The 23,145-nt window shown below is 37.8% G+C and overlaps 2 protein-coding genes across 2 annotated transcripts; one reads left to right on the top strand and one right to left on the bottom strand.

Annotated features, from left to right (window-relative positions):
- The first annotated feature begins 8,652 nt into the window (after positions 1-8,652).
- EMB1796 (Pentatricopeptide repeat (PPR) superfamily protein) lies at positions 8,653-11,022 on the top strand. Its single transcript, XM_010268242.3, has one exon. The coding sequence runs from the start codon at positions 8,702-8,704 to the stop codon at positions 10,655-10,657; it is 1,956 nt and encodes a 651-aa protein (XP_010266544.1). The 5' UTR covers positions 8,653-8,701; the 3' UTR covers positions 10,658-11,022.
- Positions 11,023-12,652: 1,630 nt separating this feature from the next.
- Positions 12,653-22,604, bottom strand: LOC104604027 (E3 ubiquitin-protein ligase SINAT5). The gene is made up of 3 exons (XM_010268243.3): positions 22,020-22,604; positions 13,483-13,869; positions 12,653-13,345 (listed from the first exon to the last, which is right to left on the bottom strand). The coding sequence occupies exons 1-3, from the start codon at positions 22,206-22,208 to the stop codon at positions 12,983-12,985; spliced, it is 939 nt and encodes a 312-aa protein (XP_010266545.1). The 5' UTR covers positions 22,209-22,604; the 3' UTR covers positions 12,653-12,982.
- Positions 22,605-23,145: the final 541 nt, after the last annotated feature.

Below are 23,145 nucleotides of genomic sequence, written 5' to 3'. Positions count from 1 at the left end.
GTCATCAATGTGTTGTGGTCAATAGATCCAAACTCCCAATGTATTTGATACCGTGGTGAGTTGAAGTGTCAATTTATGTCCTTGAAATTGGAAAAGTAGTGTTTTTAAGTGTTGGTGTTTATGTTTGGATTTTTGCATTAGATTTGGATAAGTTAAGATGTTGGCATACTAGTAAGTGTGCATGTGTTTTGCATGTGGCAATTTTTTTATGATGATGATGATAGTAATATATTTTTTAAAGTTTGTTATAATTTTATTGTATTTTTATGTTTATAAAAATTATTCTTATTTGTCATACTTATTTTTGTTTAACATAATGAATATATGATATTAGAGATGTGCCCAATTATTTTCCATATTTTTTGTATGTTTTGTACTTTTGTGTGTTTTTCTTTTTTTAATAATTATTATAATTATTTATTATTATTATTTAATTATGATGTATGGTTGATACATTTGATCTAAATGGTTAAATTGTTTGAGTTGCCACCAAATAGGAAAATAACTCCTTTTTTGGGTTGGTTTTGAAATTGTATTTTATTTCTATTCTATAAAAACATTTATTCGTTGTCACAAATACCATTGACACCAAGGTTGGGGATTTAAGGGGATAGTGGATGAAAAGGAAGAAAACAATCATTCATTGTCTCACTTATTTTTCTTTTATATGGTTGATTAATATAAATTTCAATAAAGATCGGAAGTTAATAATAGGATTCCATGACTATTAACGGGAATTGATACCTTAAGTATAATATTTAACGAGAGGGATTTAATGAGAAGAAAAGTAGTTATTCAATTTATATTTATGTTCTTACAATTAGAGAATGATCAAATTCAAAAAATTGGTACATTTTAATCAAACAAAAGTTCGACATTATACTTACATTTTTAATAATGGTATAAATATAGATAATATCTCTAATTTATCCTATAAGTTATCTTATTAAATACATGTGGACTGTTAGATCTCATTCCAAAGTGAAAATATTCCTCCATTGGGAGAAAAACTTTTTAAAGGTTTTTCCAATACCTCTATGCAATGAATCTGCATCTTACACCTTACCGTACTACCTATGAGTATGACCCATGAATAGGGATGGATTCAAGCCAAGCCGAGCCGAATAATACCAGGCTCGAGCTCGGCTTGAGACTATTCTATAAGGCTCAAGCTCGAGCTCGACTCGAGTCAAGAGTTCATAAGCTCGAGCTTGGTTTGTTTTATATTTTATAAAAATATTTAGAAAAAATATTAAATAAAAATTATATATAATTTTTTTATTTTATATTTAAAAAGTTAAGAATTATAATAATTAATGATTATACTATATATATATATATATATATATATATATTCGAGCTGGCTTGCGAGTCGAGCTCGAGCAACTCGGCTCGTTGCCGCTCCTACCCATGAACATCACAAGGGTCAACAACTTGCTTGTGCAACCAACTTAATTGATTTGCAAAAGACCACTTTTTCTTTGTTTTTCACGTTTTAAATTTCTAAAGGTCGAGAGAAATCACATGGGTTTGATTTCTCCTTTTTTTCTTCTAGTACCCAATCATTCGATATTGATCTTTCAAATGAAGAAGGTAAAAGGCATGGTTTTTGAGTTGCGGTTGACCCAGATTGTTGAACCGTCCAAGCAACTAGTTCCGTTTTAACTCAAACCTGGTGTTTGGCCAAAATTCGTTGAATCAGTCAACAATCTATTGACCCAGGTGATCGAATCATCAACCCATCAACCCATTCAACGATTTTGACCATTTTTATTTTTAATTTTTTTTAATTTTTTTTTGTTAGAGCAAACCATCCGTTCGAACCATACGGTCGAACCATCAACCCGGAAACCAGTGACTAGAACAGTTCAATTTCCGGGTCGTTTTTTAAAACCATGGTAAAAGACACATCTTTAATCGCATTTGGTTTGGGAAGTTGGAAGGAGGATTATATCTTCTCAATGGATGAGTTGGAATTAAATTTGAAAGAAAAGGTAGGGAACGTCTCTACCTTCTTTTTGTGTTTATTCCAAAATTGAATTCCTTAAAACATGGTTTTTAAAACTGAACCGGTCAGGGGTCTGGTTACCGATCAAACGGTCCAACTGTTCGAACCGAACGCTCAGCCCGTTCTGATAGAAAAATAAAAAATTTTCAAAAAAATAAAAAACGATCAAAACTGTTCGAATGGTTAACTGCCCAGTTCAGCGATTTACTGACTAAAATCAACGGTTTTGGGGGAAAATCCGGTTTTTTGGGGAAATAGAACCAATCGGTAACTGGTTCCCGATTTTTCCAGTCCATTCCAATTTTGAAAACCATGCCTTAAAACACTACATGTAGAAACCTTCAAATTCAAAGATTTGGTCTTGGAGGGCTAGAGGAAAAGAAACCATACAATTGGAGGTCCTAAACTCTAAGTTGGAGAAAACAAGAGAAAGAAGATTGGATTGGAGGATGAATTACATAGCTTTAGGGCTGGAGCAGAGCAAAGCAAAAGTGGTGGTTTTTTGTTTGAAAATTTCGTTCTCCCTTTTCTTTTACTTTTTTTAATTAAAATTAAAAAATGAGAAAAAAAGAGGTCTCTTACACATCCATTTTGTTCGCACATGTAACTTGTTGAAAACGTGTAATGCTGGTATGCCATGTTCTGATAGGTAGTAAGATGTGCAAGAGGGCAAAGTGCAATAGTTCCTACCTGAACCCGAAACTCAATAAAGGGGCCCAAACACCCCCTTAATGCATAATTGTATATAATGGATTCAAGAACATTATTGTTATTTTATTTTATTTTTTGATAAGAACATTATTATGTTAGGTGTCACAACATGGTTTTCAAAATCGGACTAGACCGGACGGTCGAACCGAGAACCCCAAAAATCGGATTTCCCCCTAAAACCATTGATTTTGGTTAGCAAACCACTAAATCGGGCGGTTAATTGTTCGAACAATTTTGACCGTTTTTTATTTTTTTTTATTATTTTTATTTTTTTGTCAGAATGGGCCGAGCGTTCAGTTCGAACGGTCGGACCGTTCGACCCGATAATCAGACCCCTGACCGGTTCGGTTTTAAAAACAATGTGTCACAGCACCCAAAACAGATACATTCCAACACCCTACCAAAATCATCTCATACCGCACATTTCATACATGGCAGTCCCACACACTCCCACTTTTATAGTGGGCCTCAATTTCATAGTGAGATATGTGGTAACAGATCAAGTTGGTAAGGTCATGGACATGGTTTTTAAAATCGACTCGGAGACCGAACCAGTTAGGGGTCCGGTTACTGGGTCGAATGGTTCGATTGTTCGAATCAAATGCTTGGACCGTTCTGACAAAAAAAAAATAAAAACTGGTCAAAACCATTCAAACAGTTAACCACCCGGTTTAGCAGTTCACTGACCAAAATCAATAGTTTTGAGGGAAAATCCGATTTTTGGGGAAAACGGAACCATGACCAATTCCCGATTTTTCCGGTTCGGCCGTCTGGTTCGATCCAATTTTGAAAACCATGGTCTTAGAACTTGTGTTGTTGGTAGGAGACCCCAATTCCCTAAAACAGCTCAACAACTCTATGCACATAACCCAATATAGACGAACAACTACTGCTTTAGCTAATCTAATCCTATCTCATCGAACATACCCTGCATAGGCTTGCAACCACCCGACAAAAAGTTGACCCAACCCGAAAAAACAGGGTTAGGGTCTCATACTTAGCTACCTGAATTTGAGAATGGCCCAACCCAACTTGGAAAAAATTGGGTTGGGTCATGGGTCAATCCATTAACCCGATTGGTAGGTCTAATTGGGATTATTTTTGTATTGTTACAAGTTTCCACTCTTTTAATCTTTAGTATTTAGTCTTTCCTCTTTATCGTTCACTCTTTGAATTGTTTAATATTTAACTTTTTTATTTTACTTTTGGAATTTTAATATTAATTCCTTTAATTTTGGCATTTTTCATGTATTTTTCTTTATTTTTTAAAATTCTAGTTATTTTTAGGGATGACCCAAATTGGCACATGGGTCAACCCTAACTTGGACATTTAGGGTTAGGGTATAGCATTTGCCGACCCAACCTGAAATCCAACTCAACCCAAAATCACCCAAAAAGTGTCTTGACTCAACCCTAATTGCCATGTCTTACTAGCTAGTTTTCATTTCCAACACTATCCCAACAGGAAATTACAACACAAAGTACATAGATGTTTCTGATGTGTGGTTGAGATGTGTTATGAGGAGAGCTCTGTGAGGAGTTAGATCCAGACTCCTCCCCATACAAGGGAGAAATGTGCGGTTGTAGTGGCCTATTGGGACTTGGGAGTGATGTATTGGTAACATAAAGGCCCCGTTCGCTTTTCAGTAAGTTACTTATCCAGGTAAATGCAATTACTTGGGTAAGTGTTTCTTGGGTAAGTTTTTCCTGAGAAACACTTACCCAAGTAGTGCATTTACCCATGACCAATTTAGCCATAGAAATTCATTATTAAAAGGGGCATTTTTGTCCCATTCAAGTGTTGGCAACTTTCCACCTATGTGGGAAAGTTGTTTACCCACCTAGGATATGGGTATCACTTTCATGGGTAGGTGATACCCTTGAAAATAAACTTTCCCTAGTCTCCACATAAATCTGAAAAAAGAGCATGGGATTCTTGGTTCCCCCCTCCCCAAATCCAAAAAAAGAACAACCCCAAAGTGGTTTACCAAATGATCTTTACATAGTTACATATTAGGGGGCGTTCGTTTTTCGGATTTTGAGAGGGGGGGAGGGGGGAAGTTGGTCAATGGGATTTTGGTTCCCATTGACCAAGAATCCCATGTTCTTTTTTTCAGATTTATGTGGGGACTAGGGAAAGTTTATTTTCTTGGGTATACCCATCTCCTAGGTGGGTAATACCCACCTAAGGGGAAAGTTGTTAACACTCGAATGGGACAATAATGCCCTTTTTAATAATGGATTTTATGGATAAAATGGTCATTGCCTTATTTACATGAGAAATAAAAGAACATGGATAAATACACTTACCCGGATAAGTGTTTCCTAGGAAAAACTTACTTAAATAACTACATTTACCCAAGTAAATAACTTACCGAAAAGTAAATGGGGCCTTAATATATTATTTACTGTAATACCACATTTGGATTTGGAGCAGCAAATGGAACCTCATGTTCATCATACAATCAAAGCACTCCAATGTTCTACTAGTTATGGCTTACAGCCTCGTTCGTGTCTAGTAAATGATTTATTTGGATAAATACACTTATTTGGGAAAGTTTAATACATACCCAAATAAAAGCATTTACTAATGTTCTTTTAGTCCCTAAGTATAGATACAATGACCGATATATAAAAAAAATGACATTAACTCAAATCTTAAGAGAGAAACTTCCCCATATAAATGAGTAGCATGAGAATCATTTTTTTTCCTTAAGATCCAGTAATATTGAACGAACATGGAAGCTACCAAATTACCCGCCCCTTCTTCAATGATAAGCTGGCCCTAGATCTGTATAAAATCTCGTAACATTTTATCACCGTAAATAATAAATCATGGTTGATAAATATGCAATCCAATAAAATTAGGATATTATATTCATGCTATTATATCATTATTAATATATCGCCATCCTCCTCTCCTCTAATAATTGTCCCAATGCAAATTTTGTATGTAAAAATTAATACAAAATTTGCACCATTTAGGGGTATTTTGTAGTGTGGATGAGAAATTCGTGGGTGTGTACTGGTCCATACTACACCCCGTGGCAGGGATCAATCCACACCACACAACAGTCCATAATTGTTATGAACTATGGACAAACTATGTGGATTGGACCAGTCCACACCCACAGTGTCCACACCACACTTTTTGATTTCGTATATCTCATATACATTTATGAATGATCTACACCAACGTTTAAAAAATGACCCAGAAACAGAACCGTTTTGGCCATTGGTTTTTGGGTCGATGGTTCGATCGTTCAGTTTCGAACGAACGACTTGTTATGACAAACAAATTAAAAAAATAATTAAAAATAAAAAAGGTAAAAAACTGTTGAATGGGTCGACGGTTCGACTACCCAGGTCAACGGGTTGTTGACTTTTTCAATGGTTTTTGGCCAAAAATCGGGTTTGGGGTAAAACGGAACCGCTTGCCTGGATGGTTCCTTGGTCGAACGGTCCGACCGTCCGGATCAATGGCGGTTCGAAAACCTTGATCTACATAGTTAATCATAAATATCTAATTTTTGCATTTTATATGATAAATATATTGAAAAATGCATCGATGAATTAATATTAACCAATAAATATTAATTTTTTATAAAAACAATAGTAAGATAATTAAAATAAAAAAATATATTTTAAATATTTGAAAATATTATTTTATTGATAAAAACATTAAAAAATTAAAAATTCAATAAAATAATTAATATTTTTTTGACAAAAATATTAAAATGTGAAATAGATAATAGGGTTTTAGCCTTTCGGGGAGAGTGTGAAGCAGAGGATAAAAAATAGTGTGGATGGGCCCTAACCACGAGTTGTTACCATGAATGAGAAATTGAGGTGTGGACTAAATTGGTCCACGATATAGCATAGACCGATCCTGTCCACAACAAATCGAACGGGTGTTTATCCCGTGAACATGACTGTCCACGAGATGAACACGATGCCGAACACGTCCTTAATTTTCTCTTGTATAAAATGGGATCACATCAATTTGATTTCTACCTTATTTCCCAAATAAGTAACATTACTTCCGGCAAGGTTAAAAGTTCCAATACATCTTTTTCTAGTTTTTTTTTTTTTCAAATTTGAATTATATATTATATATATTATTCATATTAAAAAGGATTAAAAATCGTAAGGATACTTTTGAACATTAACTTCCGCTTCATTTATCTTTTATATATATATAGATGGAGGCCACGTCATTTTACTTTTTATATAAACAAAATAAAGGGTAAATAACAAAGACCCCCATACTATAGGGTTGTGACAAAGACCCCCTGTATTTTGTTTTGCGATAAAGACCTCCTTTTTACTATGACCGTGAGACAAAAACCCTTTCTGTTAATTTTTCGTTAAAATTTGCGATTTTAATTCCCATACTACTATTATAATAAATATTCAAACAATTGGAAGAAAAACAATGTTCATCTTCCCCTACCTCACTATACAAACAGCGACAAAAAAGGGGCATTGTCGGTTTTGGTGGTTATGGTGAATTTGATCTTGCTGAATGGTGGTTGACTCTTGCAACGTCAGCCGGCTGTTAGTCGTTAAAAGCAGCTGAAAACAGATCCTAAGAAGCAGAAAAAGGCGGCTTCTGCTAACGGCCACAGATCAAGCAGGGTAAGCTCTTTAAGCTCAGGTGAACACCAGCTAGAGAAGCTCTTTCCTTTTGAAGAGAAGATCACTATCCGTAACTTTTGGTTGCTCTGAATTCCTAGAGTTACATAGGAATTGGGAAATCAAGATGGATTTTCCGAAGATTGATTTGATTAAACCAACCTGACATCCGATTGGAGCAAGGCGGACTCACCACTTAACCCAATCCACTGCATCCCTACTTGGATCAAATTTCAGAATCGAGAAGCATCCACCATCCAGTGGATTTGGGTCTGAAGACGTTGCTTGATCTCCAGGAGCTACTTTCGTGCTTCCATGGTGGAGAGAACACGGGTAGCTTTTCCATGGTCTCCTTCCCCTACTAGTACTACTCGTTGGAATTATGATGTCTTCTTGACTCTTGAGTTTCAGAGGCGAAGACACTCGTAAAAACTTCACTGATCATCTCTACAGCGCTTTGGTTCAAAGAGGGATTAATACCCTTAAAAATGACGATGAACTCAGGAGAGGAGAAAGCATCGCCTCAGAACTGTTTAAGTCAATCGAAGGCCGTAAATTTTACCGTTTTCACTCACTACTCGTAACTGTTGTTTATTGAAACTTAGAAATTGCTTGTCAACTGAGCATCTGGACAATGAGTTGAGGCGGCTGTGACTAAGAGGAACAAAAAACAGAGGAAAGCGGAGAAAAGAAAGGGGAAGGGAAAGAAGAGAGATAAATATGAAGGAATTTGAGATAAAAGAGATCACCGCTAGTGCTGTTCGTGTATGGTGGAGTTGGAGAAGATGAACAGTGCTTTTCTTCCAATTGTTTAAATATTATGGGAATTAAAATGATGAATTTTAACAGAAAATTAACAAAAAGAGTCTGTCTCACGGTCATAATAAGGAGGGACTTTATCGCAAAACAAAATACAGAGGGGTCTTTATAAACATTTAAAGGAATCGATACCTACATTCACCCACGCCAGCCTATAAATTACATCAATTCCGAACCAACACCTACCCCGACCGTACATTAAACCTACTAATTCTTACACTACGGGTATCGATCATTCTCCCAAAAATAAATCAGGATCACCACTCAATCAATTCGATTTATATTTACACGAGTAGAAATGAAATTAGAAGTGCAACTACCAAATCGAGCCTTGGCCTCACGTCAAGACTTCCATCCCTAAATTTTATTAGTCATTTACCCTCTCTCTCTCTCCTTGCACGTGCCTGTGTACAGAAAAATAATACTCCTCGAACGACAAACCTAAAACCAAAACCCTATAAAAACCCCTTTATTAAATCTTAAATCGAGCTCTGTTCATCTTTGGCTTACCACATCTCTCCCGAACCCATGGCTCTCTCGAAACCCGTTTTCTTCCCCCACCTCAAAACCCTGAGCAAACCTCACCACCATCCCTCACCACTCTACCTGTCTCTCCGTCTCCTTTCCTTCGCTACCCCTGAAGAGGCCGCTGCCGAGAGGCGTCGCCGCAAGCGTCGTCTCCGCATCGAACCCCCTCTCAACTCCCTCCGCCACACCCAGCCCCAACAACGCCCCATAAACCCCACCCCCAACCCTAACGCCCCCAAACTCCCCGAACACGTCTCCGTCCTCACCGGTAACCGCCTGAACCTCCACAATCGAATCCTCAAGCTAATCCGCGAAAATGACCTCGATGAAGCAGCTCTTCTCACTCGCCATTCCATCTACTCCAACTGCAGACCCACCGTCTTCACCTGTAACTCTGTCATGGCCGCCCTCCTTCGCCAATCCCGATACGCCGATCTTCTCTCGCTCCACCGTTTCATCACTCAGGCTGGCGTTGTCCCCAACGTCGTCACTCACAACCTCCTCATCAACGCCTACTGCGATTGCAGGAAAACCGATACTGCGCTTGAACATTACAAGCAGCTTATTAATGATGCCCCTTTCAATCCTTCCCCGACTACTTACCGGATTCTCGTAAAGGGCCTTGTGGATAACAACAAAATCGATCGAGCGTTACAACTCAAGGACGAGATGCTCACGAAGGGTTTTGCTCCAGACCCAATTGTTTATAATTATCTCATGTTGGGTCTTGTGAAGAAGCCGGACGCTGATGGAGTTCTTGCACTGTATGATGAATTGAAGGAGAAGCTAGGACCTGTTTCGGATGGGGTTGTGTATGGAAGCTTGATGAAGGGGTACTTCTTGAAAGGAATGGAGAAAGAGGCCATGGAATGCTATGCTGAGGCCGTTAGAGAGGATTCTAGGGTTAGAATGTCGGCAGTTGCATATAATTCGGTTTTGGACGCTCTGAGCAAGAATGGGAAGTTCGACGAGGCAATGCGGCTGTTTGATCAAATGATGGAAGAGCACAGTCCGCCGAGGCGGCTCACCGTGAATCTTGGTAGTTTTAATGTTATGGCAGACGGATTTTGTGCACAAGGGAGGTTTAAGGATGCGATTGAGGTTTTCAGGAAGATGGGTGAGAAGAGATGCAGTCCAGACACTTTATCTTTCAATAATTTGATCCAACAGTTATGTAGCAATGGGATGGTGGCAGAGGCGGAGGATCTTTACAGGGAAATGAGCGAGAAGGGGGTTAACCCGGATGAGTTTACATACGTTTTGATGATGGATGCTTGCTTTGCGGACAACCGGGCTGACGAAGCTGCTGGGTACTTTGGGAAGATGGTGGAATCAGGACTCAGACCGAATGCCGTTGCATATAATAAGGTGATTGATGGTTTGGTTAAAGTTGGGAAGATTGATCAGGCAATAGTTTTCTTCGACCAGATGGTGGAGAAGTTAAAGGTAGAGGTCACAAGCTATGAGGAGATGTTGAAGGTGTTGTCTGAAGCAGGTAAGTTGGATGAGGTGCTTAAGTTGGTTGCAGACATGTTGAAAGATGATAGTCTGAGTTTGAGTTCAGAAATGCAGGAGTTTGTGACTGCTGCATTGAAGAAAGAGGGAAGAGAGGAGGAATTGGTTAAGTTGTTGGAGGAGAAGGAAAGAGAGAAGGCTGAAGCTCTTTTTAAGGAAGCAGAAGCAGCAAATGCCAGTGAAACGTCTGCTGCGCTGACTGCCGGATCTTCTGCAATCCTAAGTAACGAAGCCAAGGTGGAGACGACTAATTTCGGTGAAGCTACTATCAACCCCGCACTTGTGAATGCAGCGGATTTGACTGTTGGCGACCAACAGAATAACCAAGAAGCTACTGCTGTTGAGAGTGATTCTGCAGAAGCTGGTGTTGTACAAGTGAGTACAACTGAAGATTTGAAGATTAAAAACGATGATGTTTCAGCAGAACAGGTAACAGTTTAACAAAACTGTTAATGGTGCATTTGATGATTCTTTGGAGATAGATACTTTTCTTTCCCATGAATGTAGCTAGGAGTTCTTTAAAGATCAATTATGCTATTTTAAGGGTTATTGGGTATATGACAGACTTGTTAAACTAGGCGACTACCTCGTGCTCTACCCATTTGTAGTTGAGTATGTATTGAACTCCAAAGTCCAACAATGTTAGAAAGCACTGAAGGGTGTTTATACTTATATCTGTTTTGATGACTGAATTCCACCATTTTTGTTACTGTTTTGCCTGTTTTACTTCCCTCAATATGAGAGATTTAGCATTGTATTATTAGAATATTGAACCCTCTTAATTCTATTAGTAAATCAGTTTGCCATATGTTCTTTTCATCTCTGGTTAAAATTCAATCTTGGAATTGACACAAGTATGCTGGTTAAACCAGTAATTGATGATCCAATCAAGGTTTTGTTCCCTGCTGATATTAAAAAACCCTGCTTAAGCTTAAAAAGATGAAAAGCCGTTTGTATGCCCTTAAAACAGTGGTATGTGGCATTTGGCAAAAAGTATCAGGACCTTGCTTGTTTTTGCCGGCCTAAAAGATCCAATACCATTTTGTCAAAGGCTGAAAGCAGATCTAAACTTCCCTTTTGTCAGATATTCATGTGAAATATAAATTTTGATCTTTTAGGCTCAGTTTGGGAAGAGTGTAAATGCAAATATGTACAGTGCAAAGCCTTATACACGGTATTTCTAAATCTTGCATTTGCACTGCACATTTGTATTTGCACTCTTCCAAAACTGAGCCAGGCTCCATTTTATGTACAGTGCAAAGCCTTATACACGGTATCTCTAGATCTTGCATTTGCACTGCACATTTGTATTTGCACTCTTCCCAAACTGAGCCAGGCTCCATTTTATTTAGATCTAAAAGGGACGAAGAAACAAGAAAGTTTTCACAATGGAACATTTCAGCTGTTATGTATGCTCCTTTTGTGGCAAAGCTTTGTTTCCCAAGCAATTTATAGCAAAACAAATTAAAATGGGGGCAAACAAAGTTTTTGCGGCAGAAGGGACTGAAATAATAGCTGAAATAGTTCTGTCTGAAAAACTTGAAGGGCAGTAACTGAATCGGCAGAAAGATATTGATGGCCCAATATTGAACTTGAAGCATATACAATCCGCAGGATATAAGATTTGCCTGCCCCATGTAAGTTAATTGTTTGTTAGAAAATGAAGCAGAAAAAGGTGAATTGAAAACAAGAAAAAAGCAATTCTACTCTGAAGATATGGATACAAAGATATTCATATTTGAAGACCCAAACCCGGCTAGATTTGTAAAGATTGCCAAAAGAAAATTAACGGAAGTTCAGGAGGTAAACATCTAAAAAAATAAGAACCATCATAAAATGAATGCCATGCATGAATCCCCACATCTTGAAATGATCAGAGTAAAATTTGATGCTTCAATTAAAAACAATGGAGCAGCAATTTGGTTGCACCCATGGTTCATAGTATGAAACGCCCGTGTATTAAAAGAAGTGTATGGGTACTTAAAAGTTAAAAACCATCCATTTTTATATTTTTTTTAGTTTTTTTTTTTCAAAAATTAGTTTTTGGGTATATATATTATTAAAAAAAGGAGGGGTCCCATGTCCCAATTTGGGTACGGGGTGTGTCAGATTGAAATTTTGATCCTTGGTTGCACCACAATATATGGATCTATCAAAACAAAAAGGTTAATAATTGGATGAAAATGGTAGGCTAGCCTCCTAGGAGAGTCTAAGCATATTCATCGATTTTTTTGGCAAACCTCGGCGAGACCCGTTCCAATCATTGAACGTCTTTTTCATGGGTTTGAATTTTGAACATGGGTCTCCCGTCTGCAGTGAGGGAGAGGTTCCTCGTATACATCTCAATTCTTGAGCAATGGAGGCACCTCGGCTCTGCAATTATTATTCTTCTTTCATAATTAATCAGAAAACACCACCAGAGAGAGAGAATTCTTCTTTTTCTGTTGACCTCCGAGCCCTTAAATAATAATAATACAAAGTTCCACATAAACAAAGTCCCACAACATATCTCATTACCGTCTACAGTAAGAAAAAAAAAATGGTTGCTTATTAGCAGTGTGCAGAAGATCAATCTTCCAGCGTGTCCATACATCTTTCAGACTCTCCAACATCTTCATTTGTAGCAATTTTACCACAAGACAAGTTGGCAGTTGGCACACGTACGGTACGTACAATACACACAGAGACAAGAAGAGTGATTCGTCAAACACGGACAACCAAGTTGCGTGTATGACGGACGGACGGACCCATACAATGCATCTCTTCTCAGCTGCATAGATTGGGTATGCACACCCCAGCATCCGGATTCTGTTGCTCCTTCCATATCCGCCCTGTAACTCGCAGTTTCAATTCCTTCCTATCCCCACCAGAGAAGAAAAGTGCCATGTTACGCTGTATGATTAGTCCATCATGGCTATCCCTGACTTTTCGGTGGCTGTCACGGATACTCCGTGGGGTGCCCTCCCATATGAGTTTACGCCCATTTGCCCCAACCTCTAGGCTGTAGCTGTAGTTGCGAGCCTCGGTCTCATCACCCATGAAGCGGAGGAATGCCATGTAAACAGGAGCCATGCCAAGCTGGAAGGCTTCAAAATGCAGACAGAAGTACTGACCAAAACAATTGAAGACCTGCCAGAAAAAAAAAAAAGAAAAAATCAACATGGCCACAAAAATTCAGCTTTCAGCAATGTCTGAGGTAAACTCTCTCATTATGAGTAATTAACAAAACTTTCACGATACATGAAAACATATTAAACTTGACATACTGTAAGCATCCAAGTGGCATTTTCAACTTCACGGGGATTAGACTTGACATAACGATGGTTGAATGTGCATCCTGTGTGCATGTCCACTTTGTGATCATCCCTCAGATGGGCCACCAGAAAAGGAATATCTCCAACAACTGAGCATTCTGATCCAGCATATGGGCAGTTGTATGGTCGGAAGTTACATTGTGCCTCGTGTTTGAGCTTGCTATAATAGGGGAAGATCTCTGGGCAGCCCAATGAGCAGTACTTGCAGGGCAGTTCAAGTGACTCGGCCACTTTCTCCAAGGCTAGACACCTGATATCTCCTAGCTCCTGTCTACAAGTAGGGCATCGATTGTGCACCCTTGTTTTACAGGTAGAACATAGCGTGTGCCCATTATGGCACTGCAAGAATGCTTGTTTGTTAGAATTAGCAATTGTTTTAGTTCTCCTTTACAACTAGTAACTGAAAAATAAATTTTTGAAAACAAACAATTGCCATGCCCCAAGGACAAGACCTCAAAAGAGGCCAACAAGCAAAAGCACAATCAGCTGTAAATTTTGACCTTTCTTATAAGAATAACAATGTCAGGAATTTAGCAATCAAAAACAATGCTCCACAACTGCTGAAATTACTTGGAAGATAAAACAAGGGATTCACAGAAGAAACCCCACCAACAAAAAATGATCAAGTTTAAAAATTTTATGCACCAACTTACCCCTGCAATAAAAAAGAACCACCCTTCATTTTCCTCACTCTCTTTCTCTTCCTACTCTCTTTCTTCATTCATCCTCCAATTTCCTCTGGTTTCATTTGCATTTAAGAGCTGCTCTAGGGATTAAAGCAAGGAAGAAAGTATCAGGAAAAATCAGAGGAATGGAGCCCTTCTAGGGATCAAAGCAAGAGGGGAGGGAGTTGGAACTTAGGAAGAAGCAGAACAGGGGAGAACATGTATGGAGCTCTTGTATCAGTCCCATCCCACTTATTTGTTTTTCTCGAAACCAAAGAAGCAGAATGGGGAGAGCAGGTACAGTTGATCAATGGAGCTCTTCCATCAGTCACACCTATTTGTTTTTCTTTTTCTTGAAACTAGAGAAGCAGAATGGGGGACAGCCAGTACAGTAAATCAGTGGAGCTCTTCCATCAGTCCGACTTATTTGTTTTCCTTCAAAACAAACGTCTTTAAAAGTCAGAAGAATCGTTGTTTACTCCTTTAGGGGTTATGTGTTTGAGGATCAACTCCGAGTGGCTCAAGATTGTGTGTGGAAGCCATTTTAGCAGTGAAACCCAATAAAATGATCTAGAGACAACGGCAACCAACCCAGTGCCAATTTCCTGACAATAATCCTCTGAATCACATCCTCCTTAACTTCAACTTTGCTTTTTGGAAGCTAGATCCAGTGATCCACCTTGATCACATGCACCTGAGTTTTCTCCGACCTATTTGATCTGATCTGTTCTGGTGGTTTACCAAGCACAAAGATGGAGCGAGCAAGGGGAGGGGATTGATCAAAAGAAAAATAGAGGAAAAATCTCCCATGCATCAACTTGTTTTTTGGCAAAGAGAACCACCTGTATACCTAACCTACTCCCTTTTCTTTGGGCCTAGATGTATCAACAATAAATTTTCACGAAAGCCATACAATTTTAAAACATTTCTAGCCAGAAAATTACTTCAATCACCTCCAAAGGCTAAGGAGGAAAACCAAAGAGAACATTCTATGTGGTACTAAATCAAGAAATCAGAAGAGCTCTTAGAGGAACTAAAAGGCCAAAAGGAAAACTTCCACTCAACAATAAGGAGCCTTGCTTACAATGTTCTAACTTCTAATAACATCTCAATTCAATTCAAGTAATCCTTGTCCTTATTATATGGGGTTGGTTACAAGAATCTTGTTCCACCATTCAACTATCTCAAGTGCCATATCTATTGTTGAATTATGTTGCATCGAATTATTTCTTACTACTTCAATCCATATCTCTTCTAGATCCTTCCAACTTGCAAAAGACCACTTCTCAGTTCTCACCAGTGTTGTAGACTATGATCCCCAGACACAGATGCAAACACAGATTCACATGTGGGAAACAGGGATATGACTCTCCATTTCCTAAAATCCCAGACATGGATACAGGTATGGATATCCCATATAATATGCTTATATCATGCTTCTATATCTAATTTTTTAATCTAAGTGTCATTCCTCAATACTTATGTCCTGCCAAATTTAATTAGATTTCTAACATGTATAGATATTTTTATAAAATAATTTGTTAAAAGTATACCATCTTACATATTTTGCAAGTGTTAACGCTACAGAGTATATAGAAGAGTCCATGCATTATCTGGTATCATATCCGGTAAGTATCAAGTCCAATATAAAGTATTGGATGGCCCCTTGGAAGTGCAATGTCATACCTTGACATACCTCTAGGGCTGAACCGTTGAAGTACAATGCCATGTCAATCTAGGATCCAGTGATAGAACAGGTTGAAAAAGGATGGCCCCTTGAAAGGCAAACTATCTCTCAAAGGAAGGTAAACTGACTCTCACCAAGCATGCATCGGAAAACCTCCTCTCTTATTAGATGTCTCTCTTCCCCATCCCAGCTAAGGTGGTATTGGTAAAGAGAGTTGAGAAATTACAACAGGACTTCTTCTGGAAAGGATGGAAGGAAAAGGATAAAATTCATCTTGTAGATTGGGATGCTGTTTGGAAGCCAAAATCAAAGTGTACTGGGAATTAGGACGCTCAGGGTGAAGAACAAAGCTCTGTTATGCAAAAGGCACTAGAGATTTCATACCTAAGCTGATAAGTTGGTGGAGATCTCTGATTGTAAACAAATATGGCTTGAGAAACGGGGGATGAGACCCTGGTTTAGCCTTTTCTCCTTATGGATGCTCCATATGACAAGACATAGAAGGCTGTTCTGAGGTGTATGCTGCTGGTAATCCTTACAAGGTGGGAAATGGTACCAGATTTTTTTATTTTTTATTTTTGATGAATGAATGGTACCAGAATTATCTTCTGCCTTGATCTGTCGTGTGACAGCGAAGCCTCTAAAAAATATCTTTCCAGTGGTGGACTCTAAGGAGGTAAGTGTGAATCCAATTCAAAAAAAATAAAAAAAAAGTGTGAAGGATTGTAATGAAACCACCAACAATAAATTATCAAAAAAAATTGAAATCACCAACAATCATATGGTCTGGATGCCAAATTGGCCAAGGGGGTTGCTTCACTGCTACTGAAACTTTACCAAAAGGCAACCAGAGGGGTCTCACCCCACACCCCTTTGTCAGCCTCAATCAGTACAAGGCAATTGTTGCTGAAGTAGAGATAATTCTTTTCCTTCAAGTTTGGTGTGGAGCCCAGTGATTTGCTCAAGGGTGGCTTTCATGGATTGGACAACTGCACTCAATAAATATCTCATGAATGAGAGTTCAACTCAAAACCCAAAGAGGTGTGTCTATTCCCTCCATTGAGTGTGTTCATTGTAATCACCCCCTTGATTTGGCTGGCCATCTATTGATTCTATTCATACATTGTCCTCTCACTCAGGAAACTTGTCTGTTCTACTTATAGCACTGAAGGTTTGCTGGGTGTTCCCTCAGAATGTTCAAGAGGTTTTTGAAAGCGGGTAGTTAGGGCTTAGGGGGTTTGTCTAGGAAAGGGAGGAGAATTTGGAGAACCATACCTGAAATGATCATCTGGACTGTGTGGAAGGAAAGAAATCTTAAAACATTTGAAAGCAAAGAAAGATGAAGTAATTAAAAATGTCATTGTCACTGCTTACAAATGGCTAGCTGTAGCTGGATATTTCCATAATATCCCCCTTCAGGGGTGTATTTCTTTGGATGTCTTACTGGGCTTATGGTTGGACTCATTATGGTTTTTTTGGGACAAATCCTTTTCTGGATTGTATAGCTTACAGTTGTGTAGGGTTGTAAGTTTATTCTCTGTAAATTCACCATGTTTTTTGCATGGTCATACAATACTTCTAGCACTGAATGTATAGTGTCCTACAAATCAGTTTTGTCAGAGTCAGAGAGGACCAGAAAATTGGACCATCAATTGGCAGACAAAATGGATTTTGGGCTGCTTGGTTCTTAGAAATGTTGGCTTGGTCAAGCCTACTGCAAATACATATGTTAATACCTATTATAACCTATAATATTTTTTTGTTTTAAGCTTATTTTAAGTTTTTAACATTAAATAGTTTTCAATGATAATCTGGACTTATTTTCTATTTTTTTTATTTTCCTTTGTTGCATTTTAATTTGAGTAAGTCAAACAGTTAAGTGGTTAACTAAACAGCTGGACTGCTAGACCTGTGACTCATAGAGAGATTATAAAGAGAAAGATGATTATAAAGAAGGTGCTTTGGACTCATAGAGAGATTATAAAGAAGATTAAGAGGTTAATGAGGGAAATGGTGACAAGTACACATTGGGTACCAAAGGTTGCAAATGGCTGGGCTGATTCTCTAGCTAAGCAAGGGGTAAATAGAGACCAGTTATATTGGGCTCAATTATAATCATTTGTACTGAATTGTAATGGGGTGAGGGAGGAAGATCTACCTCTCCTTGGGACGCTGAACTTGTACATAATTTCTGTTTACATTAATGAAATTTTGTTTGTGTTGGCATCTTGGAAAGCCTTTCTTCCTCCTAGAACTTTTTAAAAAGGAATCATAAGAAAATAGAAACCTTAAGACACAATGACGTAAGATCCAATACAGCCTTGTACACCCTACTTAACAATTAATAGCACTTTCTAAAAGGCTATAACTTCTAGATACCCCAAGACAACATTCTAAAGTCTAAAGAGATAAGCACCTAGAAAAAAAAATAAAAACTAAAGATTAACTTAGAAATCAATTCAAAATCCAGGTCAATATTCTGAAGTTGTAATTATAACTTAAACCATATAAAAGGTTAAACCAAATCAGATCGTGTATCATGTTTAAAACATAACACTACTATTGTTTTCTAGAAACTTGTCAAAAATTCCTTGTAAGAATTTAAGAATGTGTAGTAAGTAAGACTTTAAATAAATAGATTATAGAAAAATGATTTTACCCGATTTTAAATCCACATCCACCAAATCAATAGTTCCCAAGTTTATTATCCATGTTCATAGTCCATGCCTCACAACTGATTAGGGCATAGTAATTTTTCAAGAGTCCAATACAACAAGGACTAGAAAGTGTTATTGGCAACAATTGAGTAAAGAAAAAAGGGGGAAAATCTTCATAGAATGTTGGAAAATATACTATGATTGCAGTCAGAACTTCAATCATAGGAATTCTTTTGTACTTTAGGTATGTTGGAATTTTTTAAAGCAAGCCAAATAATTAAATACTCATCTTAAGCATGTCAACACTTTCAATAAAATTCCTATATGAAAGAAACTATCCCAAACTATGTATAAGAAATCTAGTGAATAAAATGTTTTCAAATGTCATAAGCTAAACTTGAAGCCTTCTTCTGGTAAGGTAAAATCTCTTAAAAAAAAGCATCTTTATTAAATAGGGTAAATTACAGAATGCCACCCTCTACTAATGGTATGGGGTCATGACTCTTAGCTGCCCAAACTTTGTTTTGCAACAAAGACTCCTCTATACTAAATAGGTATGTTTAAACATTTCTAAAACCCCAAACTATGCTTGTGTTATTTTGTGAGAAGAAACTTGTGTTGGAATCTAGAAGAAACTTGGTCTCTCCTCTTGTGTTGTTTCTTTTAGATTTTCTATCGTTTTCCTTACATTACGAAAGATGAATAGCAAGGTTAGAAAAAAAATCAAACTACAACCAAATAATAAATGGGAACCCAAGGATAGCCCTAATAGGTAGAAAAATGATGGTAATCCAACTGACATGATCCGATCATGTGCACCAAATACCAATTGGCTGCACTAGTGAAAAGGGGCAATCTAGAGCAAAATGAAGTGATGTGGATCAAAGAAATGAAAAACATTAGATGGGGGTATAACAAAGGATCTAGCCATATACATGATGGAATGGAGTAGAATCTGACCCTACATAATTAAAAAGATTAAAAGGCAATACTTAACTGAGAGTGAATTGGACAAAAACTACAAAGAGTAAGGGGTCATTTGATAACAGCTGAAGTGGCTAAACTGAATGACTTATTACTTTGTCTTTTAGTGAGTAAAATAATTAAACAGTCAAAATTCAAGAGTATAGTAATCAACCAAACCTCAACTTTAGACATTAAGGAGCTCACAACCTCCTTAATAACTTATTCATTAAAAAACAATGCAATAAGTCATTCGGTTCAGTCATTTCTGCTGTTATTGAACAGCCACTAAGTCATATACAAATATAAAAGATAAAAGATATTTATCAAAAAAAAATGCAAAGATAAAAGAATAAGAGTTGAGTCCACGTAAATCCATATCACCACGACAATGTAGAGTACCATTTAAAGAACAAATATATGTAAAGGAAACAGGAGCACTAATTTTGCAATACAAAAATAAAATAAAATAATATCATAAATACAATGATCATAAAAAATTCAGGTTGAAATAAAAGTGAAGACCCAACAAAGGCCACATGTTTAACTGTTGAAGTAATTTAGTCCTGTTATCTAGGGGTGAGCATGGGTCGGGTTTGGTTTGGTTCCAAGGCAAAAGCTGGAACCTACCCTGTAGGGGTCAGTTCTGGCCTTGACGATTCCAGGATCGGTTCCAAGGTCTACTCCTAGAACCTGTTCTTTCTTTACCCCTCCCCCCCAAAAAAAGGAACCTGTTCTTTAAAACTTGATTTTCGATAATAATAACAATAATATATACTTAGAAACTTATATTGCCTTTATTGATTAAATTGGATAATTTAATTTGTGGATCATCATAATATATTAATATATAGTACATAACTTATATTATAATTTAAATTTGTAAATATCGCCTTTGACATTACTTATTATAGACATTCAGATTTCAGATATTAAACTTAAGAAAAGTAATCAAATCACTTAAGTGACTCAATGGTCAAATAAGACCATGGTCTTTGAAACCACGAGTTTTTGAGTTCAAATCTTCACATCCTCGAAGATTTTTTTTTTTTTTTTTTTTAATTTCAAGGCAAGTTTGGTTCTAAGGTCAGTTCCCCCAAGGTCAACAAAGGCTAGTTCCACCAAGGCCAACCAAAACCAGTTCTCCTGGTTGGTTCCAAATTCCCATAATATGAAATCAGACCCAACCTAGTAACAGATTGGATAGGGTTAGTTCAAGGCTGGTTTGAGGTCAGTTCCCTTCGGTTCCAGGTAGAACTTATCCATTAGCTCACTCCTAAGTGTTATATTTGCAATGATAGGTAAACAGTTCCAAATTCCAAAAACTTTAAAAGACCATTATTCTATTGTTAATAGGTGTAACTTTACTGGTAATTTTAGAACACCATAATCAAAAGTTCGATAAGAACACTGTACACTAAATAAGAAAAAAGAATCTCAAATGGCATTCATGTTATTAAAACATAAAGTTCCAAAAGAATCTATTTCCCATTAGAAAATGATTGTCATCTGCACATACAAGATAGAAAACTAAAGAAGAGAAATACAAAGGAAATTCCTCAAAGGAGTATTCTAACATGGATGTTGGATGATCCAGAAGGTCATAAGATTGGAAACAATGCAGAAAAACTAAAGATTTATATTTAGACCGGATAGGTTTCCATATTCATATTCACAATAATGAATGTGCCAGTAAATTTTTCGACCCAATTTTCCTAAAGCTGTTAAAAAAAATCCCTATAGCCCATTTCAGCAATCCTTGTCATCAGAGTGATCTTCATTTTCACCTTATCTGGCCCTTTCTTTTTCTTTATGAATAACTCCAGGAACAATTTGCTACAACCAACGATGCCCCAATAGAAAATACATCACTGAAACCCTTCCATTAAAACCAAAAGAAAAAGTCATACCCTACCAAAAAAACAAAACAGATAGGAAGCCAATACGAAAATCCTGGAACCGGAAGATCCAATCCCAGAATGGTTATATTTTTCCGACACCAACACTCAATTCTCCTTCAATCCCCAATCCCATATGAAAGTCGATAATATGATGTCAGAAAATTCAAAAGTCACCAAGAACATAATTCGGGATTCCTTTTAAGATGCCAATACCCCTCCATTCCTTCTCGAATGCGTCCAGCTTTGGCAACTAAACCCCCTAATAATCAAAGCCCAGAGAACCAACCAAAAGTTCCAAGACCCAAATAAGACAGGATCAGTGTTAGAGTCCCTTCGAAATCCATGTCGTATTTCCCCTTGATTCGACCCCAAGTCATCAAATCCAACAACCCAGACACGACATCCAAATTCGAACCAAACCAGGCAAAAGTACATATTCTTGGGACCAAAATCAAGCAAGAAAGACCATGGATCAAGAAATCGTTTGAAATCCACATTCCCAAAAGAGCCTTCAGGAACATCAAACCCAGCACCGAACCCCACAAGTTCTCCAAATTAACAGAGAGAGAGAAAGAGAGAGATAGAGAGAGAGAAAGAGAGAGTAAAGAACACAGGCCTGGTGGATAGGTGGGTACATTGAATTGGTGCAGACGGGACATTCGAGCAGCTCATGGACGCTGGTGGCCGGAGAAATCGCGGACGGAACGACGTTGTTGTGGGGCTTGGAGGAGAACTGATGGTGATGGATCTCTTCCTCATCGATCCCGTCCGAGGATGAGACGCATTCAATGCTATCCAATTCCATTATTCATATACAACAACAAGAATACCCGGAAATGAAGTGGGTAAAAGCTATTATTGCTCTTGTTTTGGGTTTTCTTCTTTTCTTTCGATCCTTCCCCCTCTATCTCACGTCGTCTTCGATCATTGAAGACGAACAAAGAAAAGAAAAAAAGGAAGAACAAAAGAATAGAAAGAAAACCAGACAGCAAGAGGGAGAAAAAAGAAACTAAAACAAAAAAGAGGAGAGGGCTCGATCGGAACGGAATCACCAATTGCCTCTCGAAGGAGGTGCTTTTGCCGGGTTGTGAGACAGAAGATGAGAGATGAAAGGTTTACCGTCGAAAATGCAGCATTGATCCAAATCAAACGGATTTCAGTATTTCCAGGTGTGTGCGAGAGAGAGAGAAGAGAAAAGAGAGAGAGAGACTTCAAAAAAGTATAAAGTAAAGATACAATTGATGTATCGTATGTAGAGAGAGCGTGCGTACAAATCCTACGTGTGGAGCCTAGATGATTCAAGTATTTCAACTCGGAAATTATGAAGATAAAATATTTCCTCGCGAGTCCCGAGTTCTGACAAACAAATAGACGAATAGTATCAGACATCATCATCACTCATCAGTAGAATTAAACGGAGAGGATATGCAAAAGGAGCGCGTACGCGTAGCAAATAGATGTATACAACCCCAACTCCTTATCTGACAGGTGTCCATTTATGTCGCAGCATAGAACCTTCTACTGGCATGTTTCAATCCAATCATCCAATTGGGATTTGCTTCTCACACCGACATCACAGCCACTTCCCACCCTGTAGTGGTAACATCTCTCATCAATAATAAATAGAAGTATAAGAGATTGTTCCTGATGTGCGGTCAGGGTATGTAAAATTGGTGTGAGGGGCACTCTGTGGAGAGCAGATCTGGACTCCAATCATCGAGCCCATATAGGATTTGGAGCCT

This window comes from Nelumbo nucifera, chromosome 3 (genome assembly GCF_055504915.1).
Source record: "Nelumbo nucifera cultivar China Antique chromosome 3, China Antique-T2T, whole genome shotgun sequence".
Lineage (NCBI taxonomy): Eukaryota > Viridiplantae > Streptophyta > Magnoliopsida > Proteales > Nelumbonaceae > Nelumbo > Nelumbo nucifera.
Note: the sequence above shows the minus strand (reverse complement) of the source record. Positions and strands in the feature narration are given on the sequence as shown.